General features: G+C 43.4%; 1 protein-coding gene across 21 annotated transcripts in view; it reads right to left on the bottom strand.

Annotated features, from left to right (window-relative positions):
* The window catches only part of scrib (scribble planar cell polarity protein), a 78,384-nt gene that overhangs the window by 10,486 nt on the left and 42,244 nt on the right, over nt 1-25,654 (bottom strand). For 8 of the 21 annotated variants that reach the window (XM_080306547.1, XM_080306537.1, XM_080306553.1 and 5 more), the window contains exons 9-34: nt 24,903-25,021; nt 24,547-24,746; nt 23,588-23,754; nt 23,342-23,472; nt 23,104-23,226; nt 22,728-22,913; nt 22,282-22,638; nt 20,847-20,909; nt 18,433-18,522; nt 18,271-18,348; nt 17,855-18,172; nt 15,667-15,747; nt 13,900-14,139; nt 13,428-13,538; nt 13,036-13,329; nt 12,738-12,926; nt 12,406-12,525; nt 11,138-11,194; nt 10,529-10,585; nt 9,224-9,304; nt 4,871-4,942; nt 4,146-4,199; nt 3,540-3,662; nt 2,769-2,879; nt 1,445-1,495; nt 1,060-1,224 (exon numbers count right to left, since the gene is read on the bottom strand). In XM_080306547.1, the coding sequence (XP_080162673.1) occupies nt 1,060-1,224; nt 1,445-1,495; nt 2,769-2,879; nt 3,540-3,662; nt 4,146-4,199; nt 4,871-4,942; nt 9,224-9,304; nt 10,529-10,585; nt 11,138-11,194; nt 12,406-12,525; nt 12,738-12,926; nt 13,036-13,329; nt 13,428-13,538; nt 13,900-14,139; nt 15,667-15,747; nt 17,855-18,172; nt 18,271-18,348; nt 18,433-18,522; nt 20,847-20,909; nt 22,282-22,638; nt 22,728-22,913; nt 23,104-23,226; nt 23,342-23,472; nt 23,588-23,754; nt 24,547-24,746; nt 24,903-25,021 (3,638 nt within the window). The remainder of the gene's footprint in view (nt 1-1,059; nt 1,225-1,444; nt 1,496-2,768; nt 2,880-3,539; nt 3,663-4,145; nt 4,200-4,870; nt 4,943-9,223; nt 9,305-10,528; nt 10,586-11,137; nt 11,195-12,405; nt 12,526-12,737; nt 12,927-13,035; nt 13,330-13,427; nt 13,539-13,899; nt 14,140-15,666; nt 15,748-17,854; nt 18,173-18,270; nt 18,349-18,432; nt 18,523-20,846; nt 20,910-22,281; nt 22,639-22,727; nt 22,914-23,103; nt 23,227-23,341; nt 23,473-23,587; nt 23,755-24,546; nt 24,747-24,902; nt 25,022-25,654) is intronic. The other 13 variants (XM_080306551.1, XM_080306549.1, XM_026179950.2 and 10 more) reach the window with 11 other exon arrangements.

Genomic DNA, 25,654 nt, shown 5'->3' with positions numbered 1-25,654 from the left:
CGTTTGTTTGGTGGTGTCGCAAAATAAACTTTTTACGGCAATATTTTTTCATCGTTTTGATGGTCACTGTAGTGGCTATATTAATTTCTTAAAGTTCTCTCTTTCTCTTATATTTAATATAACCACACTACGGACAGACAAGCGCCTGTTTTTATGCGTTGTCGTTAGCAACAACGACGGTAACAGCATCGCGTGTCCGCTTGTTTATGTTCCACATAAACCTTTCACAATAAAGCTCAAGATCCCGTTGAGGCTTTTCAAAATAAACTAAATCACGTGAAAGAGCAGATTATTTACGGATGAGAATTTTAAAAAAGCCGCCAGGTGCTAAAAATTAGACCTTAGACTCAAACGTTAGAACAGGCTTTTCCCCGCAGCACGCCGTGTAATAAATACTCACAAAGAAAACGGCGGCCGTTACAACTTATGTCAAAAAATGTATAGTTTCATGCATCGGTTAAAACACTCGACTCCAGCTACATGACGCGCAGCTGGAAACACTTCCCGCAAGTCGAGCTGCCCGAGATTCACAGAATTTACAGAAAATGTTAAATTTTTGTGATTTATATCGTTATCAGACGACAGAATTCTTATATCGGGATATGAGATTTTGGTCATATCGCACAGCCCTACTGCTGAACAGAACAAATGTTAGAGTTCGTTTTCTGTGATAACGCAAAAGCACAAGGAAAACAAAACAAACAAAAAAAAAAACAACTCTGGTGTCTGGGAAGATGTTAAATGCAGGATCATCTACACATAGAAAGTCCTCGCAGCACTAATTCCGACTAATTAAAGCTGCAGAGACATTCGCAAGAAGGTCAAAAGATGTCGTTAAAGATGCAAGAAAAGCATCTCAGACCAAGGAGGACGAAAAAAGAACAGCCATAAAATATTACCCAGCACCATTAAGCTGCATCACATCAAATAACTGACGCTCCCAATTCCTGACAGAAGTAGCATAGTTGTCTCCAACCTGTAGGAGCACAGACCCCACCACCGGTCAAGCCAAGCACATGAGCACAGGGATGCTCTAGCTGTGTTGGAGGCGGTGGGTACCTGCAGGTCCATGGAAGGCGTGGAGCGGCGCGGCACTGCTGCAAAGCTCATATACTCACGACGGTCTGATAAGAGGGGTTGCCGAGGGGAGACCTTGCCGGTCAGACCCTCGCCAGCTCCCTCCCGACCATCGGTGTCATCAAACACCTCGTTGTTCAAATCAGGCTGAAAAGGCCACACAGGTCATCACCAGATGATCAGTGCAGCACGCTTTGAGCAGATGTGCAAAGCTACAGCTTCAATACTCACATCTTAAACACCATATTGACCCAAATATAATGAAACTGTAGAGGGGGACTTTTAGAAACTAAATGTCTAGAAACAACTGCTGTCTTTATTTTCTGGTCAACGTGGTACAGCAGACACCTGTGATATGTTTACTCACCTCTGGAGAAGGTTGCTTTGGTTGGAAGTTGTTCCTTGTGCCATAAAGGTCCTGTTGGTAGTGCAAGAAATGAGTGTTAGCAACATGAAGGACACAAAAATGACTCAGGACTGAAATGACTACAGAGGACAGGCAGACCGATTAACAGATACACAGGACGTACAGGAGTCAGCACACCCCCCTGCAATATCACGTCAAATGATTGAAAAGTGTAACTACATTGCTAATAAGATGAACAATGAAAAACAAACACAGTAGAGTGTGATCGCTGAGACAGAACTCAGCACACCTGGGATTTTTAAGGAAGTGAAAACCTTGTTGTCCACTTTGATCACAAGGTGATGCCACAGGTTGCCTCCCACTAGGCCCTGGTGGGAGGCAACTTGTCTCCAGAACAATTGCTATAGTCACAAAGTCTGGTGAAGGTTTGCAAATAACTGTCAGCCGATTTCTAAATACAGACAGAAACTACAGAAAATGTTTTATAAAAATCCCACGATCATGTACATTTGTACATTTAACAGTTCAACTGAGTACTGAACAGCAGCCTTATAACTGCGTTCAATGTGTGCTCTTTTGTTGACATTTAGTGTTTGCATGTTAGGTTAATTATGCTACATAGTTTCAAGAAGACCAAGTTTGGGTGACCTTCATCCCATGAGGCACTTTATGAAGCACCCTGCTGGGTAATAAACCATCTCTATGTACAATTCATCACTAATGTTACAATATATATTTATATTAATTTAGTTTGCAAACCACAACTGGCAAAAACTATTCAGTTAATTTCAATTTAATTTATATAGCATCACATCACAACAATAGTTGCCTCAAGGTGTTAAAGACCCTCCAATAATACAAAGAAAACAGACAAAACCCCAACAATCATATGACCTATAAGGCGCTGATAGACCACCTATGAGCAAGCGGAGAAATTTCCAGCACAACCAGGCTCAGGGAGGCAATCAGTCAGGGATGAAAAACTACTTTGCTAAAGGACAGAGACAATGCACTTTTTAATCATTTGACATTTAAGCGATATTGCACAGGGGTGTAATATATTTTTAAATAAATGTGACTGAATATTGGTACACGAGCCACACATGAACGGATGGATGGATCGAGAGTCAACACCAATATGACAGATGATGGCAACGAAGGCATTCCACACGTCACAGCACGTCACAGGCCCCCCCCAACAAGGCGCAGGCTTCACTTAGCGCAGCCTGCTCCAGTCAGGAGGATGCGGCACGAGACCAACCAGGCAGCACAGCATGCTTGTGTTGTTGTAGTGACCCGGTTGAGTCCGGACAGCACGGCCTACCTGCGGCGGCTCCAGCACTGCCAGTGAGCGAGGCACGGCGGCAAACGCCTTGTATGCCTGCTTGACATTCATGGGAAACTCGTCGGGCGAGGAGGGGGAGGGGGCGCGAGGCTGCAGCGTGGGGAGGGGGTCACGGAGGGAGGGTGGGAGAGGTCGATATGGTAAAGGAGGCGGGGGGGAGGACAGACAGACGGAGACATGGACGAGAGGACAGACTATGAAAAAAACCAGCAACGTTGAAGAAGACTGTGGAGGAGAACAGGTGAAGAGCATGGCAGCTGGTTTCATGTGAGAGAGGAGGGAGTATGCCAAAAAAGACAGACAGTAGGGCTTGGAGAGTTCAAAGCAATGGAAGATTTCTCCCGTCAATGAGCAACTTTATAAAACAATCAGGAAGACGTGAGATGAAATCATAGGTTCATCAGTATTTTCTGATCCACTTGAGCTACTTGCCGATAGAATGAAATGAGCGAGGCGGTTAACTTTTAGGAGTTATCCTGGGTCGAGTCTTCAGGTAGAGCTCAAATAATTACAAGCTCAAGATGTGCCCAAGGCTGAACACACTCAGCCCCCCTGTGCACTCAAACACTTCAGATTTGGTTTTAACTTCTTTGGAACCTCATTTGTGTGCCATAATTACCTGTAACTGCTGCACTTTTTTAGTATTATTACTATCATTATTTTTTAGGCTGTATAGTCACAGCATGTGGCACGGACGCCAACAGCAGAGAGAGAGAGAGAACAGCCCTACGTGGTGGTGAGGGGTCTTACAGAGGTCTGGGAGTTGAAGGGGGAGGGGCCATGCTGAAAGGGGTTGGGGCTGTGGCCGTCTGGTGTGGCGGGCGAGTTGCTGGGCCGAACACGCCCCACTGGCTGGATGGCACCTGGTCGCGTCTGGAAGGAAAACAAATATTGATAGTAAAATATAAGTGAACTGTTGCTTGAGTTGATGAAGTTTAATTAGAATGAATGAAAAGTGGGTGGAGTTGATGAGTGAAATACATCTGAGCATGTCTGCAGATTTTATAGAACATAATTAACATCAAGCTCCGCCTCCTCCAGAGCTACTTCAGGCATGGCAATTCTGAGCACCTAAAGAGACTTTAAGGGTCTGTTTAGCACTTTAGCATGCATTACTATACTGGCTAGACTGTATGTATGAAATATATATGTTTAGATTTTAGACTTTATTTAACTGTTCCTGGGAAATAATTCCATCACTTTAGCACCCACCTGTATAGTAACCAGTAGGCTATCAAATACAAGACCATAAATAGCTTCATATATGTGGTTAAACGGACACAAACTGGACTCTACTCTTATACTGCAAAATACATCATCCTAAAACAGCTATTTCTGAGCTCTGGAGACACTCACTGATGATGAGGGGTTGTCCTTGACAGTGGGAGTGGAGGTGTAATGAATATTTGCCTGCAACGAAAATTAAAACAAAGCCATGACAATGACACAGAAATGCATGGATCAGCAGCACAGTGAATAAAATCACTAAATGTAAACTTAAGGGGCTTTTTTAGGATGATGCCAGGCCACATAAAGACACTCTTCAGAAAACTCGAAGCTACCAGAGTTTACCTTGAGCTAATATGATCACCAAATGTGGGACAGCGGTCGTAATATGCAACGCAGATTGATAAAGCTCAAGGGGGGAACAAAAACGATCACCCAGTGAGAAGATATTAAGCCATAGCTGGTCAGTAGATCTATTTCTCCAGTCTGCATGAGGCAAACCATGAGTAATCAGCTGGCTGCGGAGAAGCAGTCACATGCTTTTCAGACCACTCAGCTAGTTATGTTTTACTGTCAGAGAGCTCAGAGCAGCGTGAGCTAAAAAAGAAATCCAGGCCAGCGCTGAAAGGGCCGCATGCCCCACTTACGAAGCGGGTCTCCCTGCCTGCACACAGGGAGCTGTTGGAGGAGTGGTGGCTGGGCTAAGGGTGGGAGGAGAGGTCAAAGTGTCAAATACCTCCTCTAAAGAGCTACAAGTGACTCATGGAAAAGGGATAAAAAAATAAATAAATTAAAAAAATTGGTATGAGAGCAGGCGATAAATAATAGAAGAGCTGGGTTTAAGAGCCGCTTACCGGTTGGATAGTAGGAGAGTAAGGGGCTTCCCTGATTGGGCTTTCCGTCCTGGTGAAATCAGAGGAAGGCGCCTGGAAAAACAAAAAGTAAGGACACAAATTTAACAGCCGCTCAGTTTCACTGAAAACACAGAGCAGAAAACAAAACAAAAACAAAAAACTGTTTAGTCCAGCTGTGAATTTACGCCTCCCTAAACATGCGCTTTTCTGTGCCGTGCTCCTTCGTGACCCTCCTCCTCCTCACAGCTGTCGGCTCAGACATTTCAGTCGATCCTCATCACAGACTCACAAATACCTCACGAGGTGCCACAAGCTCTGTGCTCACAGTAAAAACATGCAACTGTTCAGCTGGTTATTATTAAAACAGGATTAATATGAATGAATTTGCCAAAGAGCGTCCTAGAGAGAAAAAAAATTCTTTCACATGAATCATCCAACTGAGAGTATTTATCTCAGAGTGCAGCTTTCTGTTAACACACCATGCTGCCTCCACACCACACTCAGGCGGGCGTCTCTCTTGCCTTGCTGAACAGCCAGGGCTGCAGCTGCCCCTGTCTGCCGTAGCCCACCGGAGGCCCCGACAGGATCTGCTCTCCAGGAGGAAGACCTTTTCCTCTGCGATTAGCCACCAAGAAAGGGTTCTCGCTGAAGCAAATCGACTGAGAGTCCACCAGGCACTCCTCTTCTTCAGGTGCAAGGGATGAATTAAGAGGTGTCGTGGAGCCAGTACTCTGGGGGGTGGAGGTCCCATCAGGGGAGAAATGGGATCCTTGAAGATAGCTGGGGTCTGAGTTCAGACTGGAGCTGGACTCAGGGTCCAAGTGGCTGAGGGACTTAGAGGGTTCATCTAAACCAAAGCCTAGGGGCTTTAAAGGAGCTGTGTACTGGGCCTGCACGGGGGCCTCCATAGGATCAGTCAGAGTGACAGAAAACTGCACAGCAGCAGAGGAAAGAGGGGGACAGACAGACAGTAAACCAGTGACAGGAACTCCAGAATACAGAGAAGAAAGGAAGCTGCTCTCAGTTAGATTAAACGACAAAACAAGTTGATTACCACCTCAATTCCCTCCTCACAGGTTTGGCTGTTCTCACTAAAGTTACTGCAGAGACCAAGGGGCACCAATTTCAACAGCAGAAAACTAAATTTGTAACTCTAAAACTTTAACTGTATGTGATCTCAGGTACACTCACTGAACACCCCCCCCCCCCCCCCCAGGCTAACTGGTTTTTGCAGGTACTGGAAGTGCAATGATCTTCTCTTCATCTTTAATTTCCCTCCAATAGAAGTGCCAACTTAACAGCTCCATAAAAAACATTAGTGGCCTGTTTGTAGGACTTCAACTATTATTTTCAAAATATTACAGCTTAATCTCCCAGTTACAGGTACACCAGATGGGTCATGACTGGTTTATAAACAATAATAAAAATGCCAGTTTTTTAAATTTTAAATGCGTAACTTTTGATAGGATTAAACTTACAGGATAAGATGCACTTATATTGATCAATTCTAACCCTTAAAGCCGCCAATCAAATAGATTTTTCTATTAAATATTTGCTACTAAACCCTAAAAGGACTTTGGATTAGGGCTTAGTCATTTAAGCCCTGCTTTTGATCCTGAACTCATTGTTAGAAAGAAGTGGATGAAGATGCTGTTTATGGTGAATGACCCAACGGGCCAGTCGTTAGAAGATTAAACTGAATGAAAACACAAAGAAACACATAATTTTCTGCTTGTGTAATGAGATATATATTATATTCATTGTGCTTAAATAGAAGGTTGCATGAATGACTCATTTGTCATCAAAATATTTTAACATTATGACCACAAAAACTCGCTTTTTAGGGTCAGCTTGAAACTAATTAAGTACAATCAATACAATATGTGGACACTGAATACGTACATTCATGTAGTATCTGATACATTCTCTAAAACGTGAGATGAGCTCGACAGAGAAGCGTCTTGGTGCTAAAAAAAAAAGAGTCCCTCGCCTCACTAAATCTTTCCCGAAGCCTTTAAGATACGTTTCCCAGCGGCCATCATTCAAGACTCGCCGCAGCCCACACTCCTAGCATGTGCTTTAAATAAACATTATCAGACCAGTGAGACATTCGGGCTCCAGCACACCTTCAGCTCCTCCTGTACTTAACAGTGACGACTACTGCTCGTGTCACAGCTGAGAGAATACGCAGCTTTTAAACCAACGTTCACTCTGAAACTGAATCTCGGCCATGTTCTGTTTCACATACTTAAGACCTTAAAATCGTTAAAAATCTTCTGGTCAGTTCAGACAAACTGCAGTGGAATTTATCCCACATGGCCTTGACATGTCTGGTGATAATCGAAATAGCCACACTAAGAATACAGCGAGCATTGTGAAGCAGCAAGGCAGCTCTGTACTGTCAGAGTCGGCGCTGCGATGAGGATCAGCGAGGTGGAATGTGAACGAGTGCCCTTTTGGCACTGACACCGACTGCGAGGGACAGCTGGGGCCCGGCTGTGACAGAGCAAAGTCAGGCTGCTCGTTCGCCGGCATGCCAACGCGCTGAGCTGTCTGGGAAGTCCAAAGCAACCTGGGAACTGAAGCGTTTAAACACTTCAGTCACGGCTTTAAGTGAATGCCATGAATCAGTAACAGAAAGCAGAGTCTGAAGTGCCAGAACAAAATTTATGGAAAATGTTTTCTGTGTAAAATTAAATGATAGCTCCATTAATCAGGATTTGGGATGTCCTTAAAAACCAAATACATATTTACCAATAAAAAGTTTTACTAACAGAAAGTATCAGATTATCTTAAATGACATCTGAATGGGTCTAACACATTTTTAGTCAGGAATTTCTGGAGTACAACACTACTAGTTTTCCCTACTCTAAAAATTTGGATCGGTTAGGGCCGTTAATAGGATACGTTAGGCAACATCACAAAAAATTGATGTCAAATATAAACGTCAAAATTCAACCTTTGTAAACCTGAGTTAAAAATCGGGATGAACTTCTTGGAAAATTCTAGGAATTTGGTTAAACCACCCTTTTTATTTTTATTTTAGAAAGGTTTTATTATGAAGGAACAGTAGAGAGAGGTTGATTTAAACACCAACAAATGGGAAATACAACCCTGTCTTCACACTCAGTTCCAATAAAACAAGGCCCTCTATACATTTATCTATTGGCAGTTTAGCAGGTTGCTCTCAGGTCTGAATCTCAACTTCTTATAAATCACATCTTGTATCACTAATATTTAAGCAGCACCTGTTCTTTTGTTGAAACATTTTTACAACAAAGCGGTGCTATGAAGCACACCCACTTGTGTTTCACCATCAAAATCAGGGCTTATGAGATGCTAACCCCTTCAATTTAAAATATTGGTCCACTATGAGTGTAACTAACCAACAAGCTGTTCTTACAGTACAGTCTGAACAGGACCACGTGTGCAGAGCAGCTCTAGCACACAGAGCAGGAACAGCTGCAGACAATATGTAGGTTAAGTTCTACTCTCACAGGTTACTGAGAAAAAGCCTGTACTGCTGCTAATTTACAACTTTCACACATAGCTGCATTATTAATGCAAATTATTTAACATTTGCTGTTTAAAAAATGTTTTTAAACAATCATATTACAGACAAAATTGGATTAAAATAAGACTGACGAGAGAACAGACAGGACAGAAAGACTCAGAAAAAACAGAAAACAGAGTCGCTTTAAATCTTTAAACTTCCTCCAGTTAAACTTGTTATACTCACTGTAGGACGGTAAAAGCACAGAGCTCTATGTTCACTCAAACGTATTCCCCTTAAGACTGGGAACTCAAACCGAAACACTTGTCTTTTCCTCTTAGGCGACACCCCCCGTCCGCCAGCATCCCACCCACCCGGGAGACTCCATCCAATTCAGAACCAGATGCTGGTTTAAAATATCACAGATAGGCCAGTTGATAGTGGACAGCTGTCCCCTTTCCAGTATCTCACCAGCTCCCCCTCTCGCACTTGCAGAATACAAAGACTGACTTCGGGCTTTGCCTTCTTCCATTCCCAAAATCTTCTGCACTTTTTTCTTTTAGTCTTTCGTTTGTGATTCTTCCCGGATTACTTTAGCCTTCCCGTAAGACTCTTCATTTACTTCTGCTCTTGTTGTGTGTTGTGCAGTCAAGGTTTAGTCTTCAGCAATGTTGACTTGCGGTGAAGATCATGGAGGTGTTAAGTTCTCATAGAGGTCCAGCTGACTGACGCTGGGTCTATTCTGAGCTTTTAAAGAGACTTCCTGCATGGGCCGCTCCCAAAATGCTGACTCAAGAAGACTGCTTTCTTTTTACAAACTCTGAAAAGTAAAAATCAGACAAACATGAAGTAAAACTCACCCTGCTGACCTTCTGCAGACTCGTGGTGGGCAGCGCAGCTAGCGTTTTGTAGTCGAGCTTTAGCGGTCCAGTGCCAATGCTCTGATGGGAAATAAACAGACCCAGAGGTAAGACGGTCTGCACTGAAGTTTAGTTTACAAAGAGCAGGTGGTCACATAACAAATACAAGAAATCAAGCGAAAGATCAATACTGGCACTTTCTGTATGTCTCACTGTGAGTGATTTTCCTACTCTATAGTCTTAAAAGTTTTCCAGCTGTGCATGACAATTTAAACACATGTAATTGATGTCTAATATCAAAGGAAACCTCAGGGTTGTTGCATAATCTATCATTATATGTAGACTAGACGATCAAATATGTTCAGCTGAAATAGCAGCTGTAAAAGTTTTATAAAGCTTAAATAAGCCTTCAAATCTGTGGATTGGGTTATTGTTTGATCAGTACGTGAAATAGCACAGCTCCACAAATAATGTTAACAGCTATAATATCCTTCTGCGGAAAAAGGTAGCAAGCCTCAGACTAGCATCAGCCTTTTAGAGCTGAAACAGCTTCGTATAGGAGTTTTATTTCCATTAAATTTGCTTTTTTTATAGCAATACTTTTTTTTTTTCCTTTCATAACACTACATCTCTTCTTTCTGAGACATTTCTTGTTGGAATTTCAGTGTGATTAAAGTCATTTACCTTACCTAGAGTTCAATTTAATGAGTGGGCAACGGCTGCTCAGTCCCTCATACCAAAAAGTGCTTCACAGTCAGTATTTGACCTCACTCACAGTAGATTTTCCTTAAAGTGAAACGCTTTAGTTTAAATGTTTAGAGATCTTTTTTTAAAGCGCTTTTTTAAAGATGCTGAAGAGCAAAGAGAAATCCAGAACTCAGATGAGGTTTAATAAGCCTAATTCCAGGGTTTTTAAATCACCTGCACTGATCTGGAACTCCTGACTCTAAATGTATAAATGTGAACGTTTCATAAATCTAAGGGTGGTTTTTCCATGAGATTGAGTTGTTTTTAAGGATTTAAATTTTTTAAAAATTGAAACTAAAAGTCAAAAAGAAGACTGGGAATTTCCTCTTTTTTCCTTTAGGAGCTGCTTCAATTATGATTTAAGTGTTTGTACCCTTTGTTTGGTTACATTTGCAGGTGGACACTTATCAGGGCACCTCCAGCACAACTATTCCAATTTAAAGTGGGTCCCTTAAAAAAAGAAAATGTATAAAAGTTTAAGACACATTTATTTAGCATTTGTGTCTAAACTGCAGACAGGAAGTTCACCCGAGGACCTGCTGATGAGGAGTATCTCACCTCAGTCTCCTCTTCTAGCAGGCGAGTTGCCTCCTCACGCTCCAAGCGCATTCGCTCCTTCACCAAGAGAGGAAGGGGAGGAAGAGGAGAAGTACAGAGGGGAAGACACACAGTCACACACAGCCACACAGTAATGCGATGAGGGTTGAAATAAAGAGGAAGACGAGGAAAGTAGTGTTAGAGAGAAGAGAAACAACAGTGAGGAAAGTGGTATGGAGATGGAATGATTGGATGATTTTGGATCATACATAACGCACCAAAGGTAGAGGATAGGTGGAAAAAAAGAAACAGAAGGGAAAGAAAGGATAGAACCCACACACATTAAAAAGTATTCTATTCATCGGCTATAGGAGCAGAAAAAGCATGCAAGGTGGGACATTGCAGGAACAGTTCTGTCAAACATGATGCCCACACAGGGTGCAGAGGGGAAGCTTCATTCACCCGGTAACAGGCAAACGTGAGGATGTGACTCTAACTCCACCCTGCAGACCCAGTATAATTTCTTTTCAGCTATACTGCCACAGAAAAACGGAGTTTTCTTGCATTGATTCATCTTCATCAATCTGCTCTCTACCTTTCCCAAAACAAATGATTTTCAATTTCACTTACCACTTTCTCCATCTCTTCTCGCTCCCACTGTGATGTCTCTCTCACCATCTCAGACTCCTGACGAAGACCAACATTTAACCTTACAATGCTAAAAGCTACTGTTCATCATGTAAAGCTCAGCAGAGGCAATTCAGTTTCTGTAAATAAGCCCTGGCAAACGTGGTTACGGCTAAACGTGTGCAGAGAAACAGCAGAAACATGGCATTCAATAAACCAGCAGACCCTGCATTCCTTTAGAACGGGCAGCCTCCCAAAAACTAATCTGGACAAAATAAACAACTGGGCTGGCGCATTCTGGCCGCTCCGATAGAAAGATGGGTACGTGCGGCGTGCATGCCCAGAATGAGTAAATCTGTACAACTCCACTTGCTAACACCAAACTGCTGTGGAAGCACTGTGCTGGTGTGGCAGAATTGCTGAATAAAACATCCGATTCACAGGTTGCGCTGAATGGCAGCGGCTTTGGTCAGTACACCAGCTTTGCACTGCACTTATGTGGATCTGCTGGATCTTTAAGGAGCCTCAAAAGTGCATTCTGCATGTTAAAATCAACACCATCAGTACCTGACCTTAAGTACATCAGTGATAGCAATGTAATGAAAAAATGAAGCTCATGCACAAGTGAAAAAATCTGCAGCTTCTCAAGCAGCAAAATGAACTTCAAATCATAGACCATATATTAAAGAATGATGCCACTGTGTTGCCACCAGATGGTTAGTGAATCCTGCTGTGAAGGCGCAGGATGTTTGGAAGCTGGAGTTAAAGAGTGAGTCGAAACTGAGGGACACTGCATGGTTATAACGTAGCAATGCATCTGAAGCATGTCCTGCTTCATTATCCTAATTTATGATTCTATTGGAAGCATAATTTGGTAGGTGCGCATTATGCGCCATTGCCTGTTTATTCATCACGGAGTATTTGGAGACAAGTGTGTGTCTTCTATGCAAACTAGAGGCAACCACACCAATCTGGTAGTGACTAAAACGATAACAACAAGGTTAAAGGTTTTGTTCAATGCCCTCTTTGAAATCGATTTCACATGGCATAAGCCAGTAACCTCGCTCAGATCTACCAACTCTAGATCTGAGCGACTGTGGTCTTAGCAGATAACACTCTGCCCTCTCATCCATATAAGTTCACTTTTAGATTCACCAGCTAAACCGCTAAACTTTGAGCGTAAGGAGTGCAAAAATCAATGTTGCAGTGGCCATCTTTTATATATAGTTTATGTATAGAAGTTAAAATGTACACTTGTAGTAAAAACACACCTTCTGTATTATTTCCATCTCCTCTGGGCTCAGGTCTCGGTCTATAGAAGAGATGCTCTCCATACTGTTCTTTCGCACAATACCGGTTGCAAATGGGTTGGCAATGATACCCGGAGATGCCTGAAAACCAACACAGAGTACAGTTTAAACCTTTGAAAATGGAGATGTTTTTAACTGAAAGCTATAGTTCTACTTAAACACTCAAGCCAGGTACATGATAAAAGGGAATATACATTAGCTGATATAAAGACAGAACGATCAGAGGTTTGGTAAGTTCCTGCTGTACATAATAAACTGTACATATCCAAATCTGACTGTTCATGCCATCTCACCTCCACTGCAGCCACTTTGCCAGGGTCAAAGCCATCACAAACCAGCATGACCAGAGAGTCCCCGACAGCACGGAGCACTCGCACCGCCTCCGTGTGCGTCATCCCCAGCAGGCTGTGGTTGTTCACCTCGAGAATTCGCATGCCAACCTGCAGTCGCCCGTCCCTTGCCGCTGCGCCGGTCGAACTTACCTGCAGAAAACAGTCAAAAATGTGAGCATGTTCACATTTCTCATGTTGATAATAACCTCAATTAAAGCTGAGTCGTGCCAAGATGTGTTGCTTTGGATTGCTAAAGAACCTTTGAGATGAAGATGCCCTCATCTGTGGGGTCGAAAGGATTTCCAGCATGACCCTTGGCCCCTCCGCGAATGCTGATACCAAGTTTCTCTCCAGGCTGCTTCTGGATCATGATTTCCTGCATTCCCGGCGGTGAAGGGTCCCGCCGTACCAACATACGGATCTCCTGCTTGTTGGCCAGCAAGGCCCGCACAGCTTCCTGGTGTGTGGCATGTCGCAGGTCAATGCTGTTCACCTCTAATATCCGGTCGCCAACACGGAGCCCACATTGACTTGCCAACCCATGAGGAATCACCTGAAGAAATGAGGTGAAGTCACGGAGTCATGCAACAGGAGATGTCAGTCACTTTCAGGAGATGAAAGTGTAAGAATACACCTGTTTTACAGTAATACCTTTGAGATGAACACCCCAGGTTCATTGATACCAAAAGGGTGGCTGGCATGGTCGCTGCCTCCTACAATACTCAGGCCTAGAGGGCCTCCAGACTTCACCAGGGTAACTTCCTGTTAGGATTAGGTTAGATTGGCTTTAGCAGAAGATTTGAAAAATAATTTAAAGCCTGAATGTAAAGACGACGACTCAAACATCACAAGTCAAATCTACATCTGTTATAGTCTAATAAATATCAAAAACAACTTTCTATTTAACAACACCATTAGTGCTTTATTGACAGCTACTAACTACTCAAGCCTTCATACCATACACCATCTTCTCTGGAACTGGACAGCAATAAGGATAAGGCGAGGCCACATAAACAAGCATTAACACTGAGTGCTTCAATGACGTTTCTACAGCAATGGCTACTAAAACGACTAAACAAAAACCAAAACTATTCGACACACAAGTCAGTCCTCGAATTCTCACCTCGATGGGATACTCGTCCTCCATCCGGCTCAGATGGTTCCCGAGGCTTTCCTCGTCCTGGTCTGGAGAATCTGATGGTTCTGGGGGTGGAGGGGAGTGGGCTCGTGCCCGGGTCTGACCTGGAGAGCCCCCTGGTGCATTCAAGTCACGCTCCACCAGGAGGGCGATGGTGGGGGAGGTGCCGGTAAGGAGCGCTACTGCCTGGTCATGCCTGGCCTCTGTCATGTCTACACCATTGATCTGGATTCACAGTAAAACCAACCGCGGAGGGTGTCAGCCCACCAGGACGCTCCCACTGGTCATTTGCTACTCATAGGATGAATATTTGACAACAAACCCAGCCTGCCAACAGTCGTTTCTCATCGCTCTCTCCATTCATTACCCAAAATGAAAACTGAATGTTTAAGTTCTAAACCGATCTGATTTGTAATTCTGAGATTTTTCAAGTGCACCAAAGCGAGTTATTTAAAGAAGAACCAAACACCTACACAAAGCAGCAGGATCTTATACGGAAAGTGAGGGGTGCTGCAGGCAATTTAAGATGGCAGAGGGTCCCTGAGGGAGAAAAGCTGCAAGCAAGCAGAACTATTTTTCGTCAAACTGCCTGAAGTGAGCTCATGAATGCCCATGCTGCTATCTTTTCATGTAATCAGTTCAGCACTTCTTGCCTTTGTTTACTTAAAACTTCAGTGGAAGTGTGTAGCTTCTCCAAAATTGATCTTAAGTCCACAAAGGCAACAAGAAGTCGTCAGACACCACAGATTAACCATTTCATTACTGTTTATGTGTGTTTTAGGATCAAATAAATAGGGGTAGCTTTTAGGCATGCAGTCTAGTCCAAAGTGACAAGCAGAGGTCGGCACAGACCCGACAGTACCAGCTCTTACCACGGGCTGACACACTGCAGCCCCTGCTGTTGTGGTAACTCGTGTTCCACAAAATCAGCAGAGCAACAGGCTCAGCCCACTCCACCCCCAACACCATACCCACCACCAAGCAGGCAAGGAGATGTACTCAATGCATTAGTGAGCATGCACAACAGGAGAGCGTGAGAGAGGAAAAGAGAACCAAAGAGAAGCCAATGAAAGAAAAGAGGAAACCCAGAAAGAAGGCAAAGAGGACCATTCAGGAAGCTTTTCTGTGATTACAGAGAGCAGGAAGTGCAGTAAAGAAACAGATCTGATCATCATCAGTTCATTTACAGTAAATAACAAAGTGTGCAAATGTGCATGTGACCAGACAAAAACATGCGACAGAAGAGTTGCTAATACGCAGAAAGATACGGGAGCACAAAGCAAAGCTTGGAGTGGGATGAAAAGAAAGATCATGCAAAGGCTAAATGTTTTAATATTTAACTAAAGCAAATAAAAAATCTTCATCGAATCCAAATAGAGAATGACTTTATATGAGGACCGTATCACTAACTCATGGACGTGATGTGTGAGATTTTGATGAGATAACCTTAAGGATGGAAACACCATGTCAGTCACACAAAGCCTAAAACTGACTTATGAAAGCAGTGATGCTGGCACAAATGACACAGTTTCACAACAAAAATGGAACAAAATGCAACAAAAATGTCAAAAAGTAAATGCCGCATTTACCAGATGTAGGAAAAATGTTGTATCGCTGTTATTCTCACAACACAAAAACGATACCTAATTGTTTGGGATTCATGTCTAAACTTATTCCTGTTTGTAAAGAAAGCCCTGCTTTGATCACAGTCAACACTACAGTGTCCAGATGGAGAAGGATGGTAGTACTCACAGAGATCACCCTGTCGCCCACACGCAGCGTGCTGTCTTTGTGTGCCGCTCCGCCCTCTGCGATTCGAGAGATGTAGATTCCCTAAAACAAAACAAGACAAGGACGACTACTGATTTAAAACATTTCTGCACATTTGTAGGCAACTTATTTTTTACTCAAACATTCTCATATACTGCAACTAACAACGGCATCATTCCGAAAGATGGCTACAACAAACCACAGACCTATATGTAAACGCTCGCACTGAAAGAAAAACTGAATTTGTTTTCATGACTGCTGCAAAATTGACATAGTTCGACACATTAGCAGCCCACACTGCCAGACAACACACAAACAACCTCTACATATAACTGATTAACAGGTCAGCGCCAAATAGTTAAAACGCATTAAAAGCCTCGACTGCCAGCAGCTCGTTACAAAGTACGAGCGCTGAAACGCTGTCCCCTTTGCTCAGACACATTACACCGTTTGTACACCAATAAAAACCCAGCCTAGCTGCTAGCCTGTCCCACATGAACAGAATGTGTAAACAAATGCATGTGCAAAGTCTAGTGCACCAATTCACATCCACCAGGTGAGTCACTGCATCCACTTCAAAAGGCTTTTTGAAAGGGAGGAAAGACTTACAGTCAGACCCGCTTAAACCTTATGTTTATGACTCCTTCCCTCTTTGTGGGCTCCTGGAGCTGCTCGAGCTGCAGAGCAGCAGTGTGCTGGCCCAAATATACATATCCAAATTACAGCAGGCCTATCGAGTGTCAAGGCTGGCTATTCATATCGGCGTCTCCCAGGAGATGACTGTAAGCGCTGTGGCCAGAATAGACGGCGTTAAAAGACAGATTCGCTCTGACTGAGACTGTTACTGCAAACATGTGACTTCACTTCCTAACTTTCAAACCACACTTTTTGAAAACCCTTTTATTGATAGTATGAGGCACTGTCTGCAGTTTTGGATGTTTTTTTAAAATGTCTTTTTCCTCTATTCCCTTCTTCATTCCCCAGATTTGGACATTGACAGAAGGTTGCATACATCACACGAGTAAAATAAAGCAGCCATCACATCTCAATCTGAGGAACCAAACAACTCCCTCAAAGAACTGAGTCAGTTCAATGAAGTATTGTGTTAAATCATCTAAAGATGAATGACAGGAATACTTCTGTAATGCCATTTAACTGATTCAAACAGAGGACGCTCTGCTTGGATGTTTACACAAACTTGCATAATGAACTACAACATGATACAGATCTCAGACAAACATCTGTCCCTTGTGCTGCTTATTTTAACATCAGACATGACACTGTGATCTGATAGTCTCCTATCAGGCTAAATAAAACTCAGTTAAATATAAATTACTCTTACTTTTAAGGTTTACTTAACTATAATTTCAGTGGGCAGGTCAACTACGAGGGAGGTGTTTGATATGGGAGCAAAAGATGCTGCTGGGTGGAAAATGATGGGATGGTAAATACATAAGAGGGTCACCTTGGCAACAAGAGGCCTGGACTCTTACAGTAGTGCCCAAGTTTCAGCTACAGAAGCAAAGCAAATCAATCGCTTCACATGCAGACAGGGCTTACCAGGTGTTGGGAACAATCCACAACCATTATTCTAAGTATGGATTAATCTATCAGTTATGTTCTCAATAATTTAGCTGGCATTCATGCATATCAACAGAGAAATACACGGCAAACACACTTGAAACAGCTAAATCATTTACCCGCTCAGAACTGGTTGTAGTATGACAACAAAAAGTGCACCATAGACGGACAGATGCCTTTTCCACGTACAGCAGTTGATCAATAAATGGTTGTAAGCAGACGGCAACATGATGGTCAATCCACAAAGACAGATTAACGTAACCGCAGCCTGTTTTTCTACATATCAACATTTTTATTCCATTTGCGAATAAATTCTGCCTCATCTGTCACATAATGAATTTAATGTCTGTACTGTCACAACCGACACCTCTCTGCCTCTGATGTCAGCACTATGAACTTTATGATGTGTATCTGACAGCTCAATATAAGAAGTGATCTTCAGAGGATGAGAAAAAGGTGGATAGGCTTTCCCTTAGTGATAGGGTGAGGAGTTCAGTCATTTGGGAGGGGCTCAGAGTCGAGCCGCGGCTCCTCCACATCGAAAGGAGCCAGCTGAGGCTCTTTTATTTCTTTTCTTTTCTTTCCTCACCGTGTCCCCTGTGCGGTACGCCGTGGAGCCTTTCCCCCCTGCGATGCTGAATCCCAGCCCCTTGTCATTACGGATGAGGCAGGTGGAGAACCGCTGCCTCGGCCCGCTTGGACTGTTCTCCAAGTTAAAGGCAAGGCCGCTGCTCCGCCTCTCCCGTGGGAAGTAGTCATCCTCGGGCCTAAGCGGTGTGGTGGTGATGGCGTTCTCTGGTTCCACCATGCGCTCCCGCAGCACTGTCATGGAAACTGTAGCACCGGAGCTGCGGAGAGCTTCCACTGCTGTGTGATGCTCAGCTTCGTGGAGGTCCACTCCATTTACCTGAGACAAGGAGATTGTTTGTTTTCTGTTTAACAAAACAAACAAAACACTCTTCTAGTCACCCTCCCTGTCACACACACAGACATGCAGATGTTTACCTCCAGCAGTTTGTCTCCCACTTTAACTCCAGCTCTGGCTGCAGGACCCTCTTCAGACACTCTGGAGATGAAGATTCCCTAAAAGCAACCAAACATTAACACAGTCAGTCTGTGACCTCAAATACTTCCAAACCTAAACAAACCCCAGGTACCCAGCCCTACCTCGTCATCTCCTTTGTAAGGCGTGGATCCTTTTCCACCAGCAATGCTGATGCCCAGGCCGCCTGTTTGTCGCACGATGGTGAGGGTGTGCTGCAAGTTGAGGACGGGGGAGTCAACAATACTGGGAGTGAAAACCCATAAAAAGCCTACTCATCTTAGGGCAGATTAAGAGGAAAACGAGCCCACGGCGATTTACTTTGTTTTGTTTGGGTTTATACAGGGTGTATCAAAAAGAATTATCTGATTTTGAAAGGCTAGATTTTTTAAGTAATGGACAGAGAAAGAACCATGTGGTAAATTTTTAAAATGCATGAATATAAAGTTTTATGCAAAGCTTGCAGTGTCAAGTGCTCAATGTGCCTCCCTCCGGACGCATGGTAAATGTCCATGACATAGCCAAACTCCTTCCATACTTTAGTGAGCATTGTCTGGAGTCAGTGCTGTTGTTATGCTACCTACCGGCAACCACATGAAACTCACGAATGTGCTCTTACTCACGGTACGTGTTTCGATAGTTGATCGGTGAACAGCTGCAGGTTTAAAGCACTTTAAAATCGGATGATTCTTTTTGATGAACCCTGTATTTTAAGTCGTGGGTAACCTCTTTCAGCAAGAAGGTGGCGTCAATCAGTGCTGCACCCTTTGTTTTTGCTGATGGATAAACGCTGACTTCAGTGTCAGTTTATGGGCCTATGCCAGTTTAAATGGGAGGCAGATGGCTTTGTGTTTGCCTGAATTTGATTTAAAGCACGAACAAAAAGTTTGACCCAAATCATCCACCAATTAACCAATGAACTGACATGGGACATGAATTCTAACACACTGTGTAAAAATGCTTCGGCTGGACTCAGTGAGACCAACATTTTTCCCAAAACAAAGTGTATTATGTATGAATTGGAGTGTAGACTTGTGTACATTATGCATACTTGCAGGCCATGCAAAAAGGGGAGGAATGGAGACAAATGAGGTACAGATGGAAGGAAGTAACAGACAACAGTTTTAAGTGCCCTAAAGGTGGAGTCCTTGCTTTGAGACTCCAGTGTTGCTCAGTGTGACAAGAGCGAGAACAAATGTTTCTTGCAAATTTTCATCACCCACACTAAACATACTAAATGTACCGATATACAGTGAATCATGCAAAAAATAAAATGTAGATGGAGGGAATAAACAAAAACAAAAGCAAATCTGAAACAAGCTCTTTCTTGCACTTGAAATAACAGCCATGTGTTACAGATTTACACAATCAAAAATCGACTTTGTCATCCATCCACCGGTTATCCTGTTTGGAAGCTGGATTAAAACCTGGAGGAAGTTGGGAAAGTGGGTTTGCCTCATCAGAGTGTAACCAGCCCATTCATTCCAGGGTGACAAGGCACTGGACGGGATGAAAAAGGAGCAAAGCAGCAGAAGCAGAGGAGAGGCAGGGGAGAGGCAGAGTGTGCCAGAACCTGGACTGACTGAATATCTGCAAACTTCAATCCTTATGGCACTAACCCTTTTATAGAAGGAAAAGAAAAAGATCTGGTTCAGCCTGAAGAGGAGAATTCAACTACTCAATAACTGGAAAGGCCAGAGTTTCCTTCAAAATAGCAATATGTGCAAGCTGTGCAAAACTGCTGTAAATGCACTGAAATTAACCTACATGTTTAATCTATATGCAAAAACATCAGATATGGTTGATCAATCTGCAGCACGTGCAATGATAAGAATACCGACTCCTCGCTGAGAACCTGCTCTCCGTGTTTTCCTCACACTGTTTATTTAACAGAGGAACTGGTGGTATATATTTTTTCCTCTTTGGTGTGTATGTTCAAATACTGAGGGGGCGGGGTTAATTAATCACCAGTTAATGATGACTACCTTGTTTTGAGGTGGAAGTAACAATCTTACTATGATTACAAAGAAAAAAAAACTTAATTCATTCACTGAGTTCAGGCAATTTATTAAACAAATGCTGTTTTTCAGGTATGACCTGTGATTGGTTTATTATAAAACCCAGAAGGGAAGGATCAATGGAAAACCACAAATGTTGCGTTTAAAAGGCCAAAAATTAAATTAAAAGTTAAATGTTATCAAGTGCCTGGCTCTCTGCTTTAGACTCCAAAAAGCACAAAATGCTGAGAATGAAACTCTCACTACATGTTTACTATCACAGGGTTAAAGTGTCCACACTCCAGCTGTCCAGTAAGAAGAAGGAAGAAATAAATAGTGTCAGTTTCAGTCCTGTATTCAGGTTCTGCCACACTGGCCCCTCCTATGAATGAGCTGGGATTAGAGGGGTTCCCTAGTGATCGGCTCGGATTAACCGTGGATTTCTGTGGGAAGTTTTCTCCATTTCTGAGTATGGGTGGACAAATGAATGGGTGAGTGAGGGACGGAAAGACAAGAGTGGATGGGAAAGAGTAGGTACAGACCTCTTCCTCCTCAATTCGAGCAGGTTCAATCAGCAGATTATTGACTTGATCAAATGACACCCCCTGTTAGGACAGGAACCAGCAAGAGGCATGCGGATTAGTCAGGCCAAAATAAAAATATGCACACAGACAGACACACCCAAAAAAAACCAAAACAGAACAAAAAAAATATAAAAACCTCCAGACACACCAGACACTCAACACGCCACTGTCTGCTTGCAGGTTGTGAAGCAGAAGCGAATCCACACTCACTCCCCAGCCACCAAAAGCAAAATACAGGCAGAGGTGGAAAGACAAGACCAAGGAGCTGAGCCAGAATGCAAAAAATACAGTGCAGAGAGAGTGGACAAAAGAAGGCAAAAGCTCCCAAACCACAACAAGCCCAGCCTCCACACCATCAAGAGCAATTTCCTCCAGGAGCAAGACTTAAATTTAGGTGAAGAAGTCAGTTTCAAGCTAAAAAAAATATAAACATAGCTAAACGATTCACAGAAAGTACAAAAGAAATGATACAGAAACTGATTTACTAGAAGAACAAAGTCCCTACAAAAATCCAGTGAAAGAAAATACGACCATGTGACGCAAGCCAGGCTCATTCGATGTTGTGTTCCAGCTCTGCCAGTACATGTTCTGGTTGGTCCGAGTTCAGTCACCCACACGCACGCACACATCCATACCCACACACCAAACAGATTCATGATGATGTTTGATCATTAGGTTAAAAAGGATTTCTACAATTAGCGTGACACAAATTAACAGATCTCAATTTAATAAGTCTAATGATCAACAAGGACATTCATTGATAAGCAGCTCCCGAGCATCCTTCACTCGTTTCATTCATACTTTACAAGCATACAATGTTACAAAAGCAGTGTGCAAGTGTCAATATTCAATTAAATCAGCAGGTAACTGATGATAAGGCGCGCCAGTGTTGAGCAAGAAAGGCTGAATTTATCCACAAAGAAAAAAAAAAAGGTTTAGACAAAGATCTGAATGCAGTCTTGTATGGAAACAAGGGATCACAATGGCCTGTGGCTGATTTATGCCGACATGTCTGCATGCTTTCTGTGGGGGAACAGGCTAGGAGAGGCAAAATCTGAGGGGGCCAGATGAGGCTGTTGGTGAGTTTGCGATGAATGTAATGCATCACCCTGGATTTATAGCACAAGGGCAGGGCGGCTTCATCTCAGGAATGACCCTGCATGCAACGCCACATCCATCTTAAGTGAATGCAGCTTGCAAGGTGGCAAAGGCTCTCCATGCATACAATATCAAATGTTTGCAAAGAGGCAACAAACAAGGAAAAATATATATGTAAAGTTTTAAATCCTAAAATATGCTGACTTGGTGTGTACTGCATGTCCTGCTGTGATGATATATAACACTTTCTACATTCCTGAACTGCACCCTGCCAGTGTTTGGATCTCTCTTTTACCTTTACTTGGCTGGAGTTGACCTGATGCCGGCTGTCCTCTGCCTCCTCCACTCTGTGGCGGTGCTGAGGAGTGCCATCACTCTGCTCTTCCTCCTCATCCTCCTCGTCCTCGGCAGCCTGAGCAGAAGAGTTGAGGGCGTCGGGACTGAAGCCCTGCAGCAGAGCGGCCACAGCCTCGGGTTTGGGCAGCTTGGTGATTTTGAAGTGCTTCTTGTAGTGTGGCGTGTCCTTTCGTATCAGACGCTTCTCCATGGGCCTCTTGTCTTCCTCGTCACTCCTCTCGCCGTCCTCGCCGTCCTCTTCGTGGTCCTCGTCCCCACCTCGGATGATGGGTTCTTCTGCAAAGTGCACAGTGGGCTGGAGAAAAGAAAGGGAGAGGATTTTAGAGTGTAACAGAAACAAAGACTGAATCCATGAAATGAGGAGAAAACCTATCCACCATTTACCTCAATGTACTCCACCTCCATCTCATCAAGGTCATCCTCATCCTGAGGGGAAGGGCCGTCCACACGGTTCTCCATGTGAGAGGCCTCAGTCACATTTTGTCTGTCCTCGTGGGAGGTGGCCGACAGCGTGCTGTTAGACACCTGTGAGTCATGGCTCTGATTGGAGAGGTCACTGAGCCTTTTTCCCTAAAAACAATGACATCATTTTTATTATATCAGCATGTACCACAGCAGCAGCTAGTCAGGCAGTATTAGAGCAAATTTTGAGTTTAGTTGTTTGTAATACTGGAGCTGAGCAGCAAGAAATGAAATGCTATTTGCTTATTTTTTTTTTTTTTTTTAATTTGGTGGTGACCATATTTCTGACGTTATGTACCTGTGGGTCCAGGGACTGATCCTCGTCCTGTCTGGATGTGTAGGCTTCATTCCTCCTCTCTTCAATCCCTTTCTTCATCTCCTTCAGCTCACTGGGATGTGGTGTGGCTCTGCGCTGAAGGCCCTGAAGAAGAAAAAAAAAAGGCATTTTATCTGATTTTCCTTTAAGCACGACATTATTCTTTTTTTTTAGCTTTTGTGCTGATGGGTCAGGTTTGCTTTGTTTAGTTTTTACTCACTCTACGCTCTGCAGCAGCCTCATCATCCTCATCCACCTCAGCCTTGGTCTCCTCCTGGAACTGGATGACCGACACTCTGTTCAGGTTGCTGTCTGTCCAGCTACCATCTACACTGTTCTGCAGCAGGTTCTCTGCAGATAAAGAGAGAGGGCAGAAGAAAGAGTGTGCCAGTTAAAATAAACATCATCTATACATGCGTCTAACAGGTCTGAATACTCAAATGCTTATTTAAAGCATGTTGCTTACCTAGGCTTGGGGAAGGCTGCTGGGGTAGCAAATAGCAGGTTAACACTTTCTCTCCTGTTCGCTCATCGTCCTCTGTCTGGAACTTGAGCATTGGCTGAGACTGGTTCTCTGCGAGCCACATGGCCTTCAGGTTGAGGTTTGTCAGGGCGAAAGGCAAGTTTTGTAATCTGGATAAACGTAAGGTCAGGACAGATAGATGAGCTTAAAATTTCTAAGATTTTTAAGGTGGATCTATTATTTATTTCCTTCTTTCCTGTCAGTACACTCAGAAGAGCACATCAGCTGGGCTGGCGTCTTTGTGAGACAAACCTGAATTTCTTTCAACATGCCTGTCAGAGCCAATGAGACTGCAGCAGGCATGGGAGACATTTGCACTTTTCCTCACATACTGTGGTCTACAGGACCACTGTCATGGTTAAATGGCACTTTCCTACTCCTCTTAAGCACACAACATGCCTCATTCACCTACTCGCATGCATTCAGAAAGCAACTTGCCCGAGGATACTTTGGGATGCAGACTTGAACAGCCAGGGATCAAACCACCAACCTTCTGATTAGTAAATTACCTCCTGGTGACCGGTTGTTCACACCCCACCCCAGTTTGACAACCCTTGCTGTAAGGCCACTCTCTCGTTAAAACAGTGAAATGAGGGGGCAGCACGCACCAGTACAAGACTAGCTGGGATTATTTTGACTTGCAAAGAGACTGTAGGAGAATGTAAGAATAAAAGTCTCTGAAATAACACTTTGACAGCGATAATTATGCTTCAGATCATTCTAGTAACAAACAATTTGCACAAAGTCATACCTGTGATGAAATTACGAACTACAAGGGCAAAAGTGTCGGTGCAACGTCTTTGTTTTATCTATTTTGGCAAAGACATTCTCTTCAGGTCTTCAACCTTTGCTGTGAAAGCTGCTGTGCATTATTAACGGTCTACGGTGTTAAGTAAGGGTACCTGTTTCCAGCCACATCCAGCACATGCAGCTCCGTGGCATCTGCAAGCTCAGCAGGCAGTTTGCCCAGGCGATTGTCTCTCAGTGAGAGGACGTTGAGGCTGGCACAGCCGCCGAGCTCTTTGGGCACGCTGCCCAGCCGGTTGCGGTCTACATTCAGGTTGGTCAGCTTCTTCAGCTTGCCCAGCGAGCGAGGAAGCGACTTTGAAAGCGAAAGGGAGGGAGACGAAAGCCATTAATGGAATCAGTGATTCAACATAATTATTGTTAATGGGACTTAGTTATTAATGGGTGTGCATGAACCCCTAATAGATCAAATGCAGGGCTGCAGGAAGCAGTTTATACTGTGCGTCCCTACCTGTAGCAGGTTCTCCGTCAGGACAAGTTCTGTGAGGTTTTCACACTCGCCTATTGAATCAGTCAGATGGGTCAGTCTGTTCTGGTCCACCTTCAGGATGGACAGCTGTTTCAGAGACCCTGCAGACAAATCACGGTAACATTTAGCAATACACAACATTGTACACTTCACTACTGGGCTGCACTATTTTTCATTCAGATCACATACGTGTTTCTTAATATATCTGTGTGTGGATGTGTGTGATTTTGAGCAAGAGTTTTATGCAGAAAAGCGTAAATGAAAAACAAAGACAGAGGCTGCAGTGGGCAGTTCTCACGATTCTTAAAATCTGTTTTACTTCACTACTAAGAAATTATTTGTATTCTTTCCACAGCAAGGGCAAAGAAGAAGGAACAGCAGAAGCACAGACTTAGCCCACATTACAGCTTATTTATGATGCACCATCTAAGCTGCAATATGTAGACGTGAGTTTGCAAGACTCACGGACAACATACTGTAAAATATGTTAATCTAATTAGTCCTTGCAATTAAACACATATCTGTGCTTCATTGGCATTATTTTTCCAGTAGGGGGCAGTGCTGTTCTTGTTTAAGATCACACTAGAGCCATATCCCAGTGTATACTTAATATGGCTTCATGATTAGGTGCAAAAACTTTCACTGACAAGATAACACACAGTTTACAGGAAGAACATTATTGAATTATTATTGAATTACTGAGTTAGTTACAAAACAAAGGTAATAAACACCAA

Source organism: Astatotilapia calliptera, chromosome 9 (genome assembly GCF_964374335.1).
Source record: "Astatotilapia calliptera chromosome 9, fAstCal68.1, whole genome shotgun sequence".
Classification (NCBI taxonomy): Eukaryota; Metazoa; Chordata; class Actinopteri; order Cichliformes; family Cichlidae; genus Astatotilapia; species Astatotilapia calliptera.
Note: the sequence above shows the minus strand (reverse complement) of the source record. Positions and strands in the feature narration are given on the sequence as shown.